The sequence below is a fragment of the Eutrigla gurnardus genome (assembly GCF_963514095.1).
Source record: "Eutrigla gurnardus genome assembly, chromosome: 4".
Lineage (NCBI taxonomy): Eukaryota > Metazoa > Chordata > Actinopteri > Perciformes > Triglidae > Eutrigla > Eutrigla gurnardus.
The window spans coordinates 18,033,067-18,045,357 of NC_139918.1; the positions used below are offsets into that span (position 1 = coordinate 18,033,067).

At 43.3% G+C, this 12,291-nt stretch overlaps 1 protein-coding gene across 2 annotated transcripts in view; it reads left to right on the forward strand.

Annotated features, from left to right (window-relative positions):
• The window catches only part of kcnn1a (potassium intermediate/small conductance calcium-activated channel, subfamily N, member 1a), a 48,399-nt gene that overhangs the window by 19,324 nt on the left and 16,784 nt on the right, over positions 1-12,291 (forward strand). For both annotated transcript variants that reach the window (XM_084008111.1, XM_084008110.1), the window contains exons 2-4: positions 3,563-4,030; positions 8,743-8,838; positions 8,969-9,387. In XM_084008111.1, the coding sequence (XP_083864237.1) occupies positions 3,647-4,030; positions 8,743-8,838; positions 8,969-9,387 (899 nt within the window). In that variant the 5' untranslated portion in view covers positions 3,563-3,646. The remainder of the gene's footprint in view (positions 1-3,562; positions 4,031-8,742; positions 8,839-8,968; positions 9,388-12,291) is intronic.

The following is a 12,291-nucleotide window of genomic DNA, read 5'->3' on the forward strand; positions in this document are numbered from 1 at the left end:
ACCGAAGAATGAGGATTTTCTATTAGATTTGAGCCGGCTGGAGAGAGGGAGACAGAGAGGGAGAAGCGAGGCAGAGAGTTGCCTTCATTTAAACTGTTCTGCACTGAGGCTTTTCAATTTGATTATGAGGCTCCATTTCATAGAGCCTGGATGCCGCGTGCCATTCAGAATGAAATTGAGCCGTCGGTCGGCTGGACAAGCAGCCTCCCCGTGTCTCCTCTGTGGGGGCATCGGGGGACGACAAGGGCACCGCTGGCCTGCCGTGCCCTTTCACCGCACTGTTTAGTCGGGTTGCAGGGGAAATGCGGGGGAAAAAAACGTCAGAGCGCGGGTAGCTGGCTAAGTGGGCGAGAGCATGGGATTGATTGAGGCTGCTTTGAGGTTTTGGAATGTGATGTGAGGACTCCTGCTGCAAAGTCTGTGAAGGACTTAAGTTTTACAGAGGGAAAAGTCAGGATTGTACTGATATTCTTTCCCTCTTATTTGTCTCCCTTTAAGCTACAAATCTTCCATGATGTGTAGAAATGCGGGCAGTCGGTGTTAAAACAACCTGACTGGTGGGACGGTTGCCATTTTTGGTTCAGTCCTGACCTGATTCGGTGACTGATGATCACTAGAAACGGGTAACTGAAGCTGAGGATGTAACAGCAGCCCTCCTCTCTTGGTGACCATCATCAATCCCTCTCATTGACGGTATTGGAACAACGCTTCCTGGGACATTCTCCTTTTACGTCTCACACTCTTGACTGTCACGACTCGGCCTTTTTACTCTGATCGATCGTCATGTAATTGGTTATCCGAAACCAAATTAGGGGCACATTTTGTGTCTTTCTTTCTCTGCATTTCTCTTCACAATATATACATTTGTGAAATGGGAGATTAATTGTCTTGTATTGAGATAGTTTTTTTTTAATACTTACTTACTTACTGACTTTTTTAAAACACAAATAGAGGAACCCAAAGCAAGATGACTTTTAAATGGCTTCATATCTATTTTAAATATAATAATTGAACATTTACAGGAATTTATCAACCATGTGTGTTGGTTTTTTTAAATTCCAAGGCAGAAATCATTGAGATCCCATGCACAGTGTTGTGCATGGTCTCTGTGTTTTGTTTGTCCAGTCTGGAGCAGGGAGCGTTCATGCTGTAGAGTAGGCTGTCAATTGTTTATTGTTCAGTCATTCTGACTCAGAGTTACGCTGCTCTATGAATCCACACCTCGAACCAATGGAAACAATGATGTTCTTTGACTTGCTGGCGTCTCATAAACTGTGGTTGTAGAACGGGTTGGCTGTTAATCATAGAGTTGAACCCAATCTTACTTTTGTTAAGACAATAAGATGAACAGTAAAAATACCCTCCAGTCCTATAAATTCACAAACATCAGCAATGCTTTCTACAAACACTTTGTTTGAGACGGATGTCTTGGAGTTTTTTTTATTTTTCAGATATTAAAGTCCAGGAATCAAATTTACACATCAAGCATCTCAGAAATGCTCTGAAAGTTTGACTGGCTCTAAAAATACTCCGAGCACAGAACAGGAGCTTCAGAGTTATTTCCTACACAAATGCAGGAATTTCTCTTTTGACAATGAATGACATCATGTTGTGACACTCGAAACCAAAAGAATAATTATGTTTTGTAGTTGCTCAGTGCAAGTTATTCTGGAGATTCAACAGAAGACTGGCAGGCGGATCTACCGTTGAGCTTGATGAAAAAAAAAGCCAGCTATTTATTCACTGGAGAAGACTTATAAATATTTCACAAACGTATTAAAATAGCCTACTAAAATGACCTATGCAGTTTGATTGTGTTCAATAGTTGGTGCTGAGAACATCCAAGGAACATCAGAACCTTTGTAGTTTTGTGTGTCAGTGAAAAGATGAAATATTTAGGGATGTAATCCGTGTTGCTGCATCTCTCCGTTGTTGATCTTTAAGGACCTTGCTGTTATTTACATTTGTTGAACTGTAATCAAAATTCAGCACTACGCTTTCTGTTTTATCCCCAAAATAAAGAACAGCAGCTTGACCACTATTGCCACATCAGCATCTACTTCTACAGTATTTCCCGTCATTCAAACCTAAAGTTCACTCACTGCACAGTCTTCCAAAGTGTAGAAGGGTCCTAATGGCACAGATTAAAAAGCAATTTAATACAGAAAAGGGGATTAGAAACACTATGGGCTGCACTAATCCTTAACCTTTAGTCCTGTTCTCATGGAGCCACAATATGCGCAGACGATAGCATCACACGACTGGAGTTAGTAAATTTCCATTAGGGCCGCCCTTCTTTATTCCCACCAGCACATTTAAAGGCATTAGGCATGCTTTGTCAAGGCTAATAAAAAGGGCCAGCAGTGCTATCACACACCCCCGACTTGTTTCGGAAAAAGCACTGTTCCATGTGAAGTTTTCATAACCCATTATGATAATCTCCACAAGTCTCTGAAGGGCAGAGGATGGGCAGATAGACGCTTCTGGGGTGACTGCTCTACAGCCTTTGCATGGATTGAACATTTTCTGTCTGCGTTACCGGGACAGAAGCTCACTGCCAAGAAGAAGGGACACGATAGACGACTCAATGTGAGAAGTCTGCATGGCATCTTGTCAGGAAAAAGAAGGAACATTCTGTGCAGGTGATACAGAAGTCAAATACATTTAAAACAATTGAATGCGTTTCTCTTGCATCTCGTTCAAAACGCTATTATTTATTGGGTTAAAATAATATTTATTTATGTATGTGTAGTTATGCATCACTCCATTTTTCTGAACTTGCCTCCAATTCGCCCCCTTAACCTAAACACACAAGACAGTACAGTATTGGGTTTCAAAGGAAAAGGGTCCCGCTGTTTCCCTCTTAGTGGGGAAACTCACATTTGGTCTCGTGAGGTATGCCTGATTTGAGAAGGTCCACATTTTTTTTCTTCTTCCTTCTCTTTGGGTAGCCCACTTCTAATCTCTGCTGGGGAAGAGTGTTTCTCTGATAGGAAACAGGGTTATGCCGAGCATTAATCATTCATATCTAAATTTGTGCAGCGCAAAGATTCAATTTTCTGCACTTTGTTGGGTCCACTATTGGTTATATGGTTTTATTTATACATCAAAGCCCATTCATTATTTATTTGTTTTCAAGCCATCCAATTTTGATGCCATTTTCTTAAAGGAAAAGAAAGAAACGTAACATTAAATAAAGGCATTTTTTGCATCCTATCTCTTGAACTTGAAAATTAACAACCACGTCTCTTTTGCCTGCTCTCAGTCTATGGTGCTCGAGAAAAAGGAGTATTTCAAATTTTCAAAAAATAACTGTTAATATTTTGTAGTGTACGGTATGTTTGGCCACATGTCTTGCTAAGCACTAAATGTGTCTGCTTTTATAACCAAAATTGTTTTGCAAGATCCTTCCCTCTCCGTGCATTCTCCACAGCCACAGAGATGTACCTCCCACATCAATGCTCTATTTAAAGTCTAAACCTGTATGTGTCTCTTCAACCTACTGTCAGTTTGTGTTGTTGTGATAGTATTGTAATCTTTCTCTATTCTTCCTGGTTCACAGGGAACTACTGAGCAAAAGAAGCTGAGCCATGCTGGATCCAAGCCCTCCCTCTCCGAGAGCAGTGGCCGACTCCCTCAGATAGCCATGAACACCTGCAAGTACAATGGCGGAGTGGTGAGACCACTAGTGGGCAGCCTGGCGTCCTCGTCGCGCCGCAACCTCGCGGAGCTCGACTCGGAGACGCAGCCCTTGCAGACGCTGCACAGCTCTGGCCTGGAGGTGGTGGTGTCCAAGGGCAACGGCGGCGAAGACCCCAGCAAGGCGTCCAACGAGAGCTTGGTCAGGGAGGGCAGCGGGCGAGGCAGGGCGCCGCAGAAGAAGAACAGGGACATTGGCTACAAGCTCGGCCACCGGAGGGCGCTGTTTGAGAAGCGGAAGCGACTCAGTGACTACGCACTCATCTTTGGGATGTTTGGGATTGTTGTCATGGTGACAGAGACGGAACTGTCATGGGGGGTTTACACTAAGGTAGGTTGTGCATGTGTGTGATGCGTGAGTGGGAGCTTTGTGTGTTGTCACTGCTATTGTTAATTTTGGATTTGTGTGGGGTTGACACCTGTCACATTTATGAAGAGTGATTATTAGCACAGACGCTGACATACATTATCTAACAAAGGTGATGAAAATAGTCCACTAATATGTGATCTATGACTAACTAAAAACTAAAATATCCAATTTGTTTTTTAAATTATTTTTATTCAGTGATTTCTTAACTACAGGCCTATGTTTGATACTAGTTGTCTTTTTTCTTAAATATTTTCATTATTGGCATCAGATCGGAGCTTAGCCAAAGGATTGGCTCCCACTACTGGTGCCATTGTGGCTGTCTGTCATTCCCTGTGAAGCCAGCATCTGAAATCAGTAGCTCACATGAGGAGTAGGCGATAGAGAGGGGGGATAGTAGAGAAGAGGGGATGAAGAGCGATGGATGTTTAGAGATTTCAGAGCGAGAGAGATAAAGAAAGCAGAGATGAAGAGAAAGGTCAATAGGAATGAAAGATGGGAATGACATTCAAGATGCCCACCAGCATCCTTTACTTTGAGCAGATAAGATTGGAAATGACACAGCAAACACAAGGACGATGTGAGATTCTCTAACAAGGACACGAGCAGGGCAGTTTGGTGTCAGGGTCATGGTGACCAGGTCATCGCTCCTTGACCCGTTGTTGTCCTTCTGTATCAGCCGATCTTTTCTGCTGTGTCAAGGTATTTTGAGAAGATAGGGTTCACTCAGAGTGGTAAAAGCACTCAGAGCAGCTTCTACCACAATATTTACAAGGCTGTTTTCTTGGGTGCTGACATTGCAGTGTGCTGCAGCATATGATAGGCCGTTTATCCTGGGGACCACCGTTTCAATACAATATGATCTGTATGAATACAAACTGAACAGGACTGAAGACCTTATAGGTGGCTTTCCATATTTGAGCCCTTTAACTTTAAATAGTGTGTATATTTAAACATTATTGATCAATATGCTCCAAATCCAACAAAGAGTTTGAGCATTTTAAAGAGTCATGCAACATGACAAATGTTTACTATTTTTAAGTTAAGTTTTGATCTTCACCAACCAAGTAGGTCTCTTTTGCTATGCTAAACTATACTCGAAAGTTATTCGCGGATCTGTCTGTTCACAAGCAAACATTGAATTTTCGTTGGCTAGTTGCTAACTTTGTCTTTTTTTCTGGCTAGTTGTGTTTATCTGTTCACTAGCTAGTATCTAACTTTGTCTCTTTTCTGGCTAGTTGTTGTCTTTATCTGTTCATTAGCTAGTTGCTTACTTTGTGCGTTCACTGACTAGTTGCTTACTTTGTGCGTTCACTGACTAGTTGCTTACATTGTGTGGTCACTGGCTAGTTGCTAACTTTGCATGGTCACTGACTAGTTGCTAACTTTGCGTGGTCACTGACTATGTGCTAACTTTGCGTGGTCACTGACTAGTTGCTAACTTTGCGTGGTCACTGACTAGTTGCTAACTTTGTGTGTTCACTGGCTAGTTGCTAACTTTGCGTGTTCACTGACTAGTTGCTAACTTTGTGTGTTCACTGACTAGTTGCTAACTTTGCGTGTTCACTGGCTAGTTGCTAACTTTGCGTGGTCACTGACTAGTTGCTAACTTTGTGTGTTCACCGGCTAGTTGCTAACTTTGTGTGTTCACCTGCTAGTTGCTAACTTTGTGTGTTCACCGGCTAGTTGCCTACTTTGTCTGCTCACCGGCTAGTTGCTAACTTTGTCTGTTCACCAGCTAGTTGCTAACTTTGTCTGTTCACCAGCTAGTTGCTAACTTTGTGTGTTCACCGGCTAGATGCTAACTTTGTGTAGTCACTGACTAGTTGTGAACTTTGTGTGTTCACCAGCTAGTTGCTAACTTTGTCTGTTGTCTGTTCACTGGTTGGTCACTAACTTGGTTCTGGATAGGTAGTGCAGAAGGTGCCGAGCTATTGTTCTGTCAACCCATTATTCTGAAAAACGTACTTTTTACAGCAGCAGACATGTCATACTAGGATAAACACAGGTGTAATTGATAAAATGAACGATGGTCCTATTTTATCATGTCATTCCAGTCAAACTTCATGCACAATGCCAGTGCCCTAGCCCATATGGAACAGGGCCATAATAATTGTTATTAATTACACCTAGATGTTAACCCTACAATGGCATGTCAAAATGGCTGCTGTTGAAAAGGGCATATATTCCAAAAGATATATCTAAAAGCCCATTTGTACAACAGTCAATTGTCCTTAAATCAAATGTCCATTGTTCTGAAGCCAAACAGAAGCAAATGGCCACTTACTTTGCTGAATGACATCATCGGACCTCCCTGGTTGCAGTGTCCACCCAGGTTATTGCTATCGGCTCACATTAACCATGTTACCTTAGCTTTGGTATCACTGTAAAGCGTGCTGTGTCTGGGGAAAAGGTGCCAGGATGGGACGTCGTTCCTCGTTTACAAAGAACAAGAGAGTTTCAGTGTCTTTTCAGAGAAAATCACAGCTTCACAGTCGGGAAAGGAGCTGTTTTGATAATTTAAAGCTACAGTCAGTAACTTTAATAACATGGTGACTGATGTTCGGCCCAGATTATCTGGTAACGTCAGGGGTTTACAGATACAGTCTTAAACCTCCTGAACGGTTCACAGCCTCATTGGGGCCGCCACAAATACAACTTGGTTGATATTTATGATTTAAAATCTGAATGATTACGACAGTCCTTTCTGAGCTGACTGTTTCCAAGCAACTATAAACATTCTAGCCTGAGGCTAACATTAGCTAGCATACTGCTGTTTACAGATATTACATTGAAATCTCACCTCCAGTTCGTGCTGAAGAGTAGAGAACCTGTGTTGACCGCGTCTCCCCTGCCACTTCCTCATCCAGAATCATTTAGCCTCCTGCTTTGGTTTTTCCCCACTGCAAGGCATCACTACAGCGAGTTGTAGCACCACGTCCATCTCCGTTTTGTTTACTGCTTCCCCATGAGATCATGTGTGAGAGATCACGTAAGGCGGTGCGTTGCTCCCTCTGGTATGATAATGTTAACAATATCCTGTAGTGTGATAGCGCCATTATTTTCCAGTCTTGTAGAATGTGCATGTTTGAGATGACAGAGAAGAACATCTGTGAAGATTCTCCTTGAGTGTGCGATGCAACCTGAAAATTTGAGGATTCTTAAACTCCTGTAGTCTGAACCCAGATTTAGTCCTCCTTGTGGCATTGCAAGATTTCACCAAACCACAAGAAAAACAACTAATCAGAGTCGCTTGGTATTATTTCAACAATCACAAGTGGATCTTAAATTATATGTGTGTGTAGTGTGTGGACTATATAATAAGTCGGTGTGGTAATCTATAGGATGATTTATGGGGTTTTAAGAAAGTCGATGGGTTTGTCTGTGACTGTAACTGAATGGGGTTCAGTCCATTCATCAAGCTGACCTCATCTTAAGTGGAAATGACCTCCTATCACTTGGCACAGCAGCACCCCCGAACACATCAGACAGGTAGCGTGTACTGCGGATGGTCCATTTTCCATCTCATGTCAGACACACGGCAGACACTTGAGGCCCGGCCAAGGTTTTCTGAGCCCTTAAGGAGGGAAACCCGTTAAGAGAAAGTGACCGTTGGGACTGAAAAATCCTTGAACCTCTGGCAGGTGGATTAATTGGTTTACTCAATGTTATTTCACCAGGGACTTCTCAAAACAATTTGAGACATTAGAATGTCTTGAGAACATGTCGTCGACCTGAGGGGCCAAGCAATCTAGTTGATGGCTAAAAATACATTCTGTAATATGGACCAATGAAGGACGGAGTCATATTGAGCAGCTCTTACTGTCTTCACACTGACGATTATGAAAAACATTTCCACTTGTTGTTCTTGTCTTTTGTTGCTGCTGCTGTTATTCTAATAATAACAACAGCACGATCATTAGCCGGCTGCAGAGCGCATTTTACACCGTGGCTGTTAAATTGATTTATCAAATGGCATTTTACCAACATAGAGGGTGGACTTGAGTAGCACAGGTTCTCCGGGATCTATGGTCCCTGTGTACACACATGTGCACACAAACACTACAGTGCAGCGCTACCATCAATCTGGCCTATTTATCATCGGCGGCGGCCCACCTGCTAATGCTAGCCTTGCCTCTTCTGCACCTACCATTAAATGGAAAGTACCCCCGTTAGTGCTGGGCTTTGATTAATTGGTTGTTTAGACGGTGGGCAACAGCATCCATAGATAATATCAGCCTGCACCTTCACCAGCAGCTGCATTGTTTAGCAACATCCTGACTGCGCTGTTTGTGTGTAAAACCCCCATTATCTGGTCTCAGTCAGACGTTTACGCTAATAAGTACTACGGTGTGTGTGTGCATGTGTGTGTGTCCACTTAGTTGTGTGTGTAGCTGTATGCACTTTCAGGCATGTGTTCATATTTGGATATTTCTGTACAACACTTCCAGATTGTTCTTTCCCCTTGTTGTGAAGCAGCGACATACATAAATACAATAGAACATAGTGTTAAGTCACCATTTCCATCTATGGGGTAAATATACAGTGAATACAAGGAATGTCTTGTGTTTGGATTTATATAACAATGTATCAAATATGTGATTCTGTATGTGTTAACCGTTCAAGTAACATGGCTATTTATAATGTCTTTTTTCTGTCTTTTTCTCTCACCGTAGGAATCTTCATACTCATTTGCACTGAAATGCCTTATCAGCCTTTCCACTGTTATATTGCTTGGTCTTATAATAATGTACCATGCCCGGGAAATCCAGGTGAGTCTAACGCATAGTATGGTATGCAAATCTTGGCCACATTTTTATGGCTATAGCCATTTCACAATGTCTTCATCTGTGGCTTTGATTCTAGGTGTCAAACTAAACACGTGTGTCTGTTTTTCTTCAGCTGTTTATGGTCGACAATGGTGCGGACGATTGGAGGATAGCCATGACGTATGAGCGGATCTTCTTCATCGTGCTGGAGCTGCTGGTGTGTGCCATCCATCCCATCCCGGGCCAGTACGTCTTCACCTGGACGGCGCGGCTGGCCTTTACCTACACGCCGTCGGTGGCCGACGCCGACGTGGACATCATCCTCTCCATCCCCATGTTCCTGAGACTCTACCTGATAGGCAGGGTCATGTTACTCCACAGCAAGCTGTTCACGGACGCGTCGTCCCGCAGCATCGGTGCCCTCAACAAGATCAACTTCAACACGCGCTTTGTCATGAAGACCCTCATGACCATCTGTCCAGGAACTGTTCTGCTGGTGTTCAGTATATCCTCCTGGATCATTGCTGCATGGACTGTGCGCGTCTGCGAGAGGTAAACACAGGGTTGTAAATAATGGATGTTGCTGGGGACAGATAACAACAAAACAAAATGGCTGATACACATTCATGTGGATTACTTGACACCTTTCGTCCTTCACCCCCTTGTTACCCCGTTTTCAGTCTTAAATGCACCAAATAATCCAGATGGAATCCGGCTAGGTTACATATAAATATTGTGCTCATGTGTACAGGAACTGTACCGTACTACTGCGTCAAAACACCCCGACATACGTTTCATTAGCTCAGCAATCGCTCCACGACTCCCCACTCCATGTTTTTATTGCTATTTTAGATGGCTTGTCCATAATTCATGACTGTCTAATTGTTTGTTTGCTGAATGGTTTGTTTTGGTAATGCAGAGCAGCCCCTAGGATCCTCTAACCCGTTTTTCTTCCCAAAACTGTGCGTCAGGCTTCGTCTCAAGGGGGCAGCAGCGATTCTCACTGAAAATGAAAGAGGCAGGGAGGAATGAAAAGCTCTTTTTCCCCCCCCTCCACTTTTTCTCGTTTTGCATTTGCATAGGGAAATGAGACGTTAATGCCAGCTTTGATGTTTCAAAGTCATTTGTGCGCTGTCGGAGTGGAAAGGGGACTTAAGCAGGGTGGGTGGAGAGGTGGAGATCCGTAGCAGCAGTTCTTGTCAGACCCAAGATATGATACTGTACATGTCGCCGCGGTCTAAGAGTCGAGCTTCGGCTCAGACAGAAGGAAGACTACTACAGATGCTCAGCGTCCTCCTGCAGCTCACCCTGCCTGCTTTTACTAAGTACCTCTCCTTCCTTCCTCTACACCTCCTCTTCCTCTTAACTACCCCACTCTCGTGTTAACACCTGTCACTAACCCCCCCCCTCATCGCACGCCAACCCTGGATCCTGGGTTTAAACCTCACAGGGTGAACAAACGGAGCGTCTGACCTTTTAACAGCGGCTCCTCTGGAACATACAGTGAGGTGGAACCTCAACTTAATGTTGATCCATGTTCAAAACAACACAATGACCAATTAGAATTGTCTCCACAATCCACCTCAGCAGGTTACTATAATATAGATTCTCCTAATTTCATGAGTTCTGCTTTCTGTCTTTCTTATTCACAGTCTTGAAGGCAAACAGCAGTTCGAAAGACTCTCATTAAGCTTTCCTACCAAAAATGACCACTCTTATGTTTGTATGGCAATCATGTAGCTGGGACCAGCCACTGCTTAGCTTAGCATAACTAGCACAAAGACATGAAACCAAGGACACTCCAGGAAGTTACTTGTCCCTGGAATAGTTTGGCAACTAGCTGCTTGTTAAGAACCAAATTGTCTTTTTTACACTTAACATAAATAAGTGTTAATGGGTTGGTTTTAGAGGATTGTGTCCCCCCTTGGACAGAATCAGTCTTTATGCTTAGCTAAGGTTGCTGGTTCTAGTTGCATTTAGCTACATTGCAGGCATGAAAGTGGTACCTATTTACTCCTCAAAGCCTCTGCAAGAAAGCAAATACATCTATTATGGATTTACCAAAATGTTCCTTTAAAACTCTTCACTAAGTATTGAGATAATTGTAATTATTGGGTTTGTAGCGTCTTTCTATCAAAGACAGGATTTCCATGTGAATTCCACCAGAAAAAAAACGACAAAGGAATGCTGGGAAATCTGGACTTAAATTGACAGTTAGACGAGAAGCACAGAGTCTTGGTTTTCTCGCACACACTTTCCATGACCAATGCATGCCCTACAGTCCTTTGGTTTCAGTTTCAGAATAATGGGTGGATTTGTGCGTTACTATGGATGGGTGCGAGCATGCACATGAAGGTGTGTGTGTGTGTGTGTGTGTGTGTGTGTGTGTGTGCGCGCGCGTTTTTGTATAATGTTTTGTTGTACTTTCTATTTCCCCACTATGCTGCTCCATAGGGATACCATGTGAGTCCTCGTTCTCTAGCCGTGGCAAAAAACCAACAACTTATCATTTTGCACCGAGCTGGCGCCACTGCTGCCCTGAGTGGGGTTGGAGGGTGGGGGGGTGGAGAAGGGGCAGCCCCTCTAAAACAATCAACCGGTGATCCTTTCCAAACTCAGTATGGCAAAGGAGGATTAGGCAGCATGACAAGTGGCACCATCCTTCTGCTAAGAAAACAGGCTTTTAGTGGCTCTAGGAGCAGAGACCGACGGTGTGAGCAGCACTTTGAAGCAAGCGTCTCTTTGCTAACTATCGTGTGTTAGGCCAGTATGAGGAGGAGGAAATTTGTGCTGAAACATAGCAGCTCCTTCAAGTCACCTTCATGAATCTGCCAGAGGGCAATTTGTCTTTTCTCATTTTTTTCCTCTCCCTTTTCTTATGCAATTGTTATAGATCCATATTGCACAAGAAGTCTTTTTAGCAGCGATTTTGAAAGATTTGTCGAGGAGCAAAAGCCTTTCTGTTCTTTCTGTTCACACATTACCATCCCATTATGTGTCTCCCTTCACCAAAAAATTAATTGAACAGTGTTGTAATGGTTTTCCACAGACTTTTGTTGCTTCTGCTCCAAAGATTATGTTCGAGAGGTGAAGACAGTTTGTATCCTGAAGCCAAAAGAAGGTCCGAGCACAAACGCCAAGTCATTTTGAGCACCAGCTAATGTCATTCTGGTCTGGGGTGTGGCTCGCTATCTAGCACAGCGTGATTTGGATTGGCAACTCCAGTATTTAGTATTACACAGGTTAGAGATGTAAACGAGGGCATTACTTGTTGCACAGTATCTTAAACTCCGACTCTCTGGAAGGAGGAGGTTGTCCTGTGTGTGCTGATGCAGTGTCTCCAGTCTTTGTTTTGCACCCGTGAACTGAATGTCCTCATCCGTCACCTCCTCTGGTGAACATCGAAACAGCATGCCCGTTTTCATGTTTACTTCAACCCCATTATTCTGGGTAAAA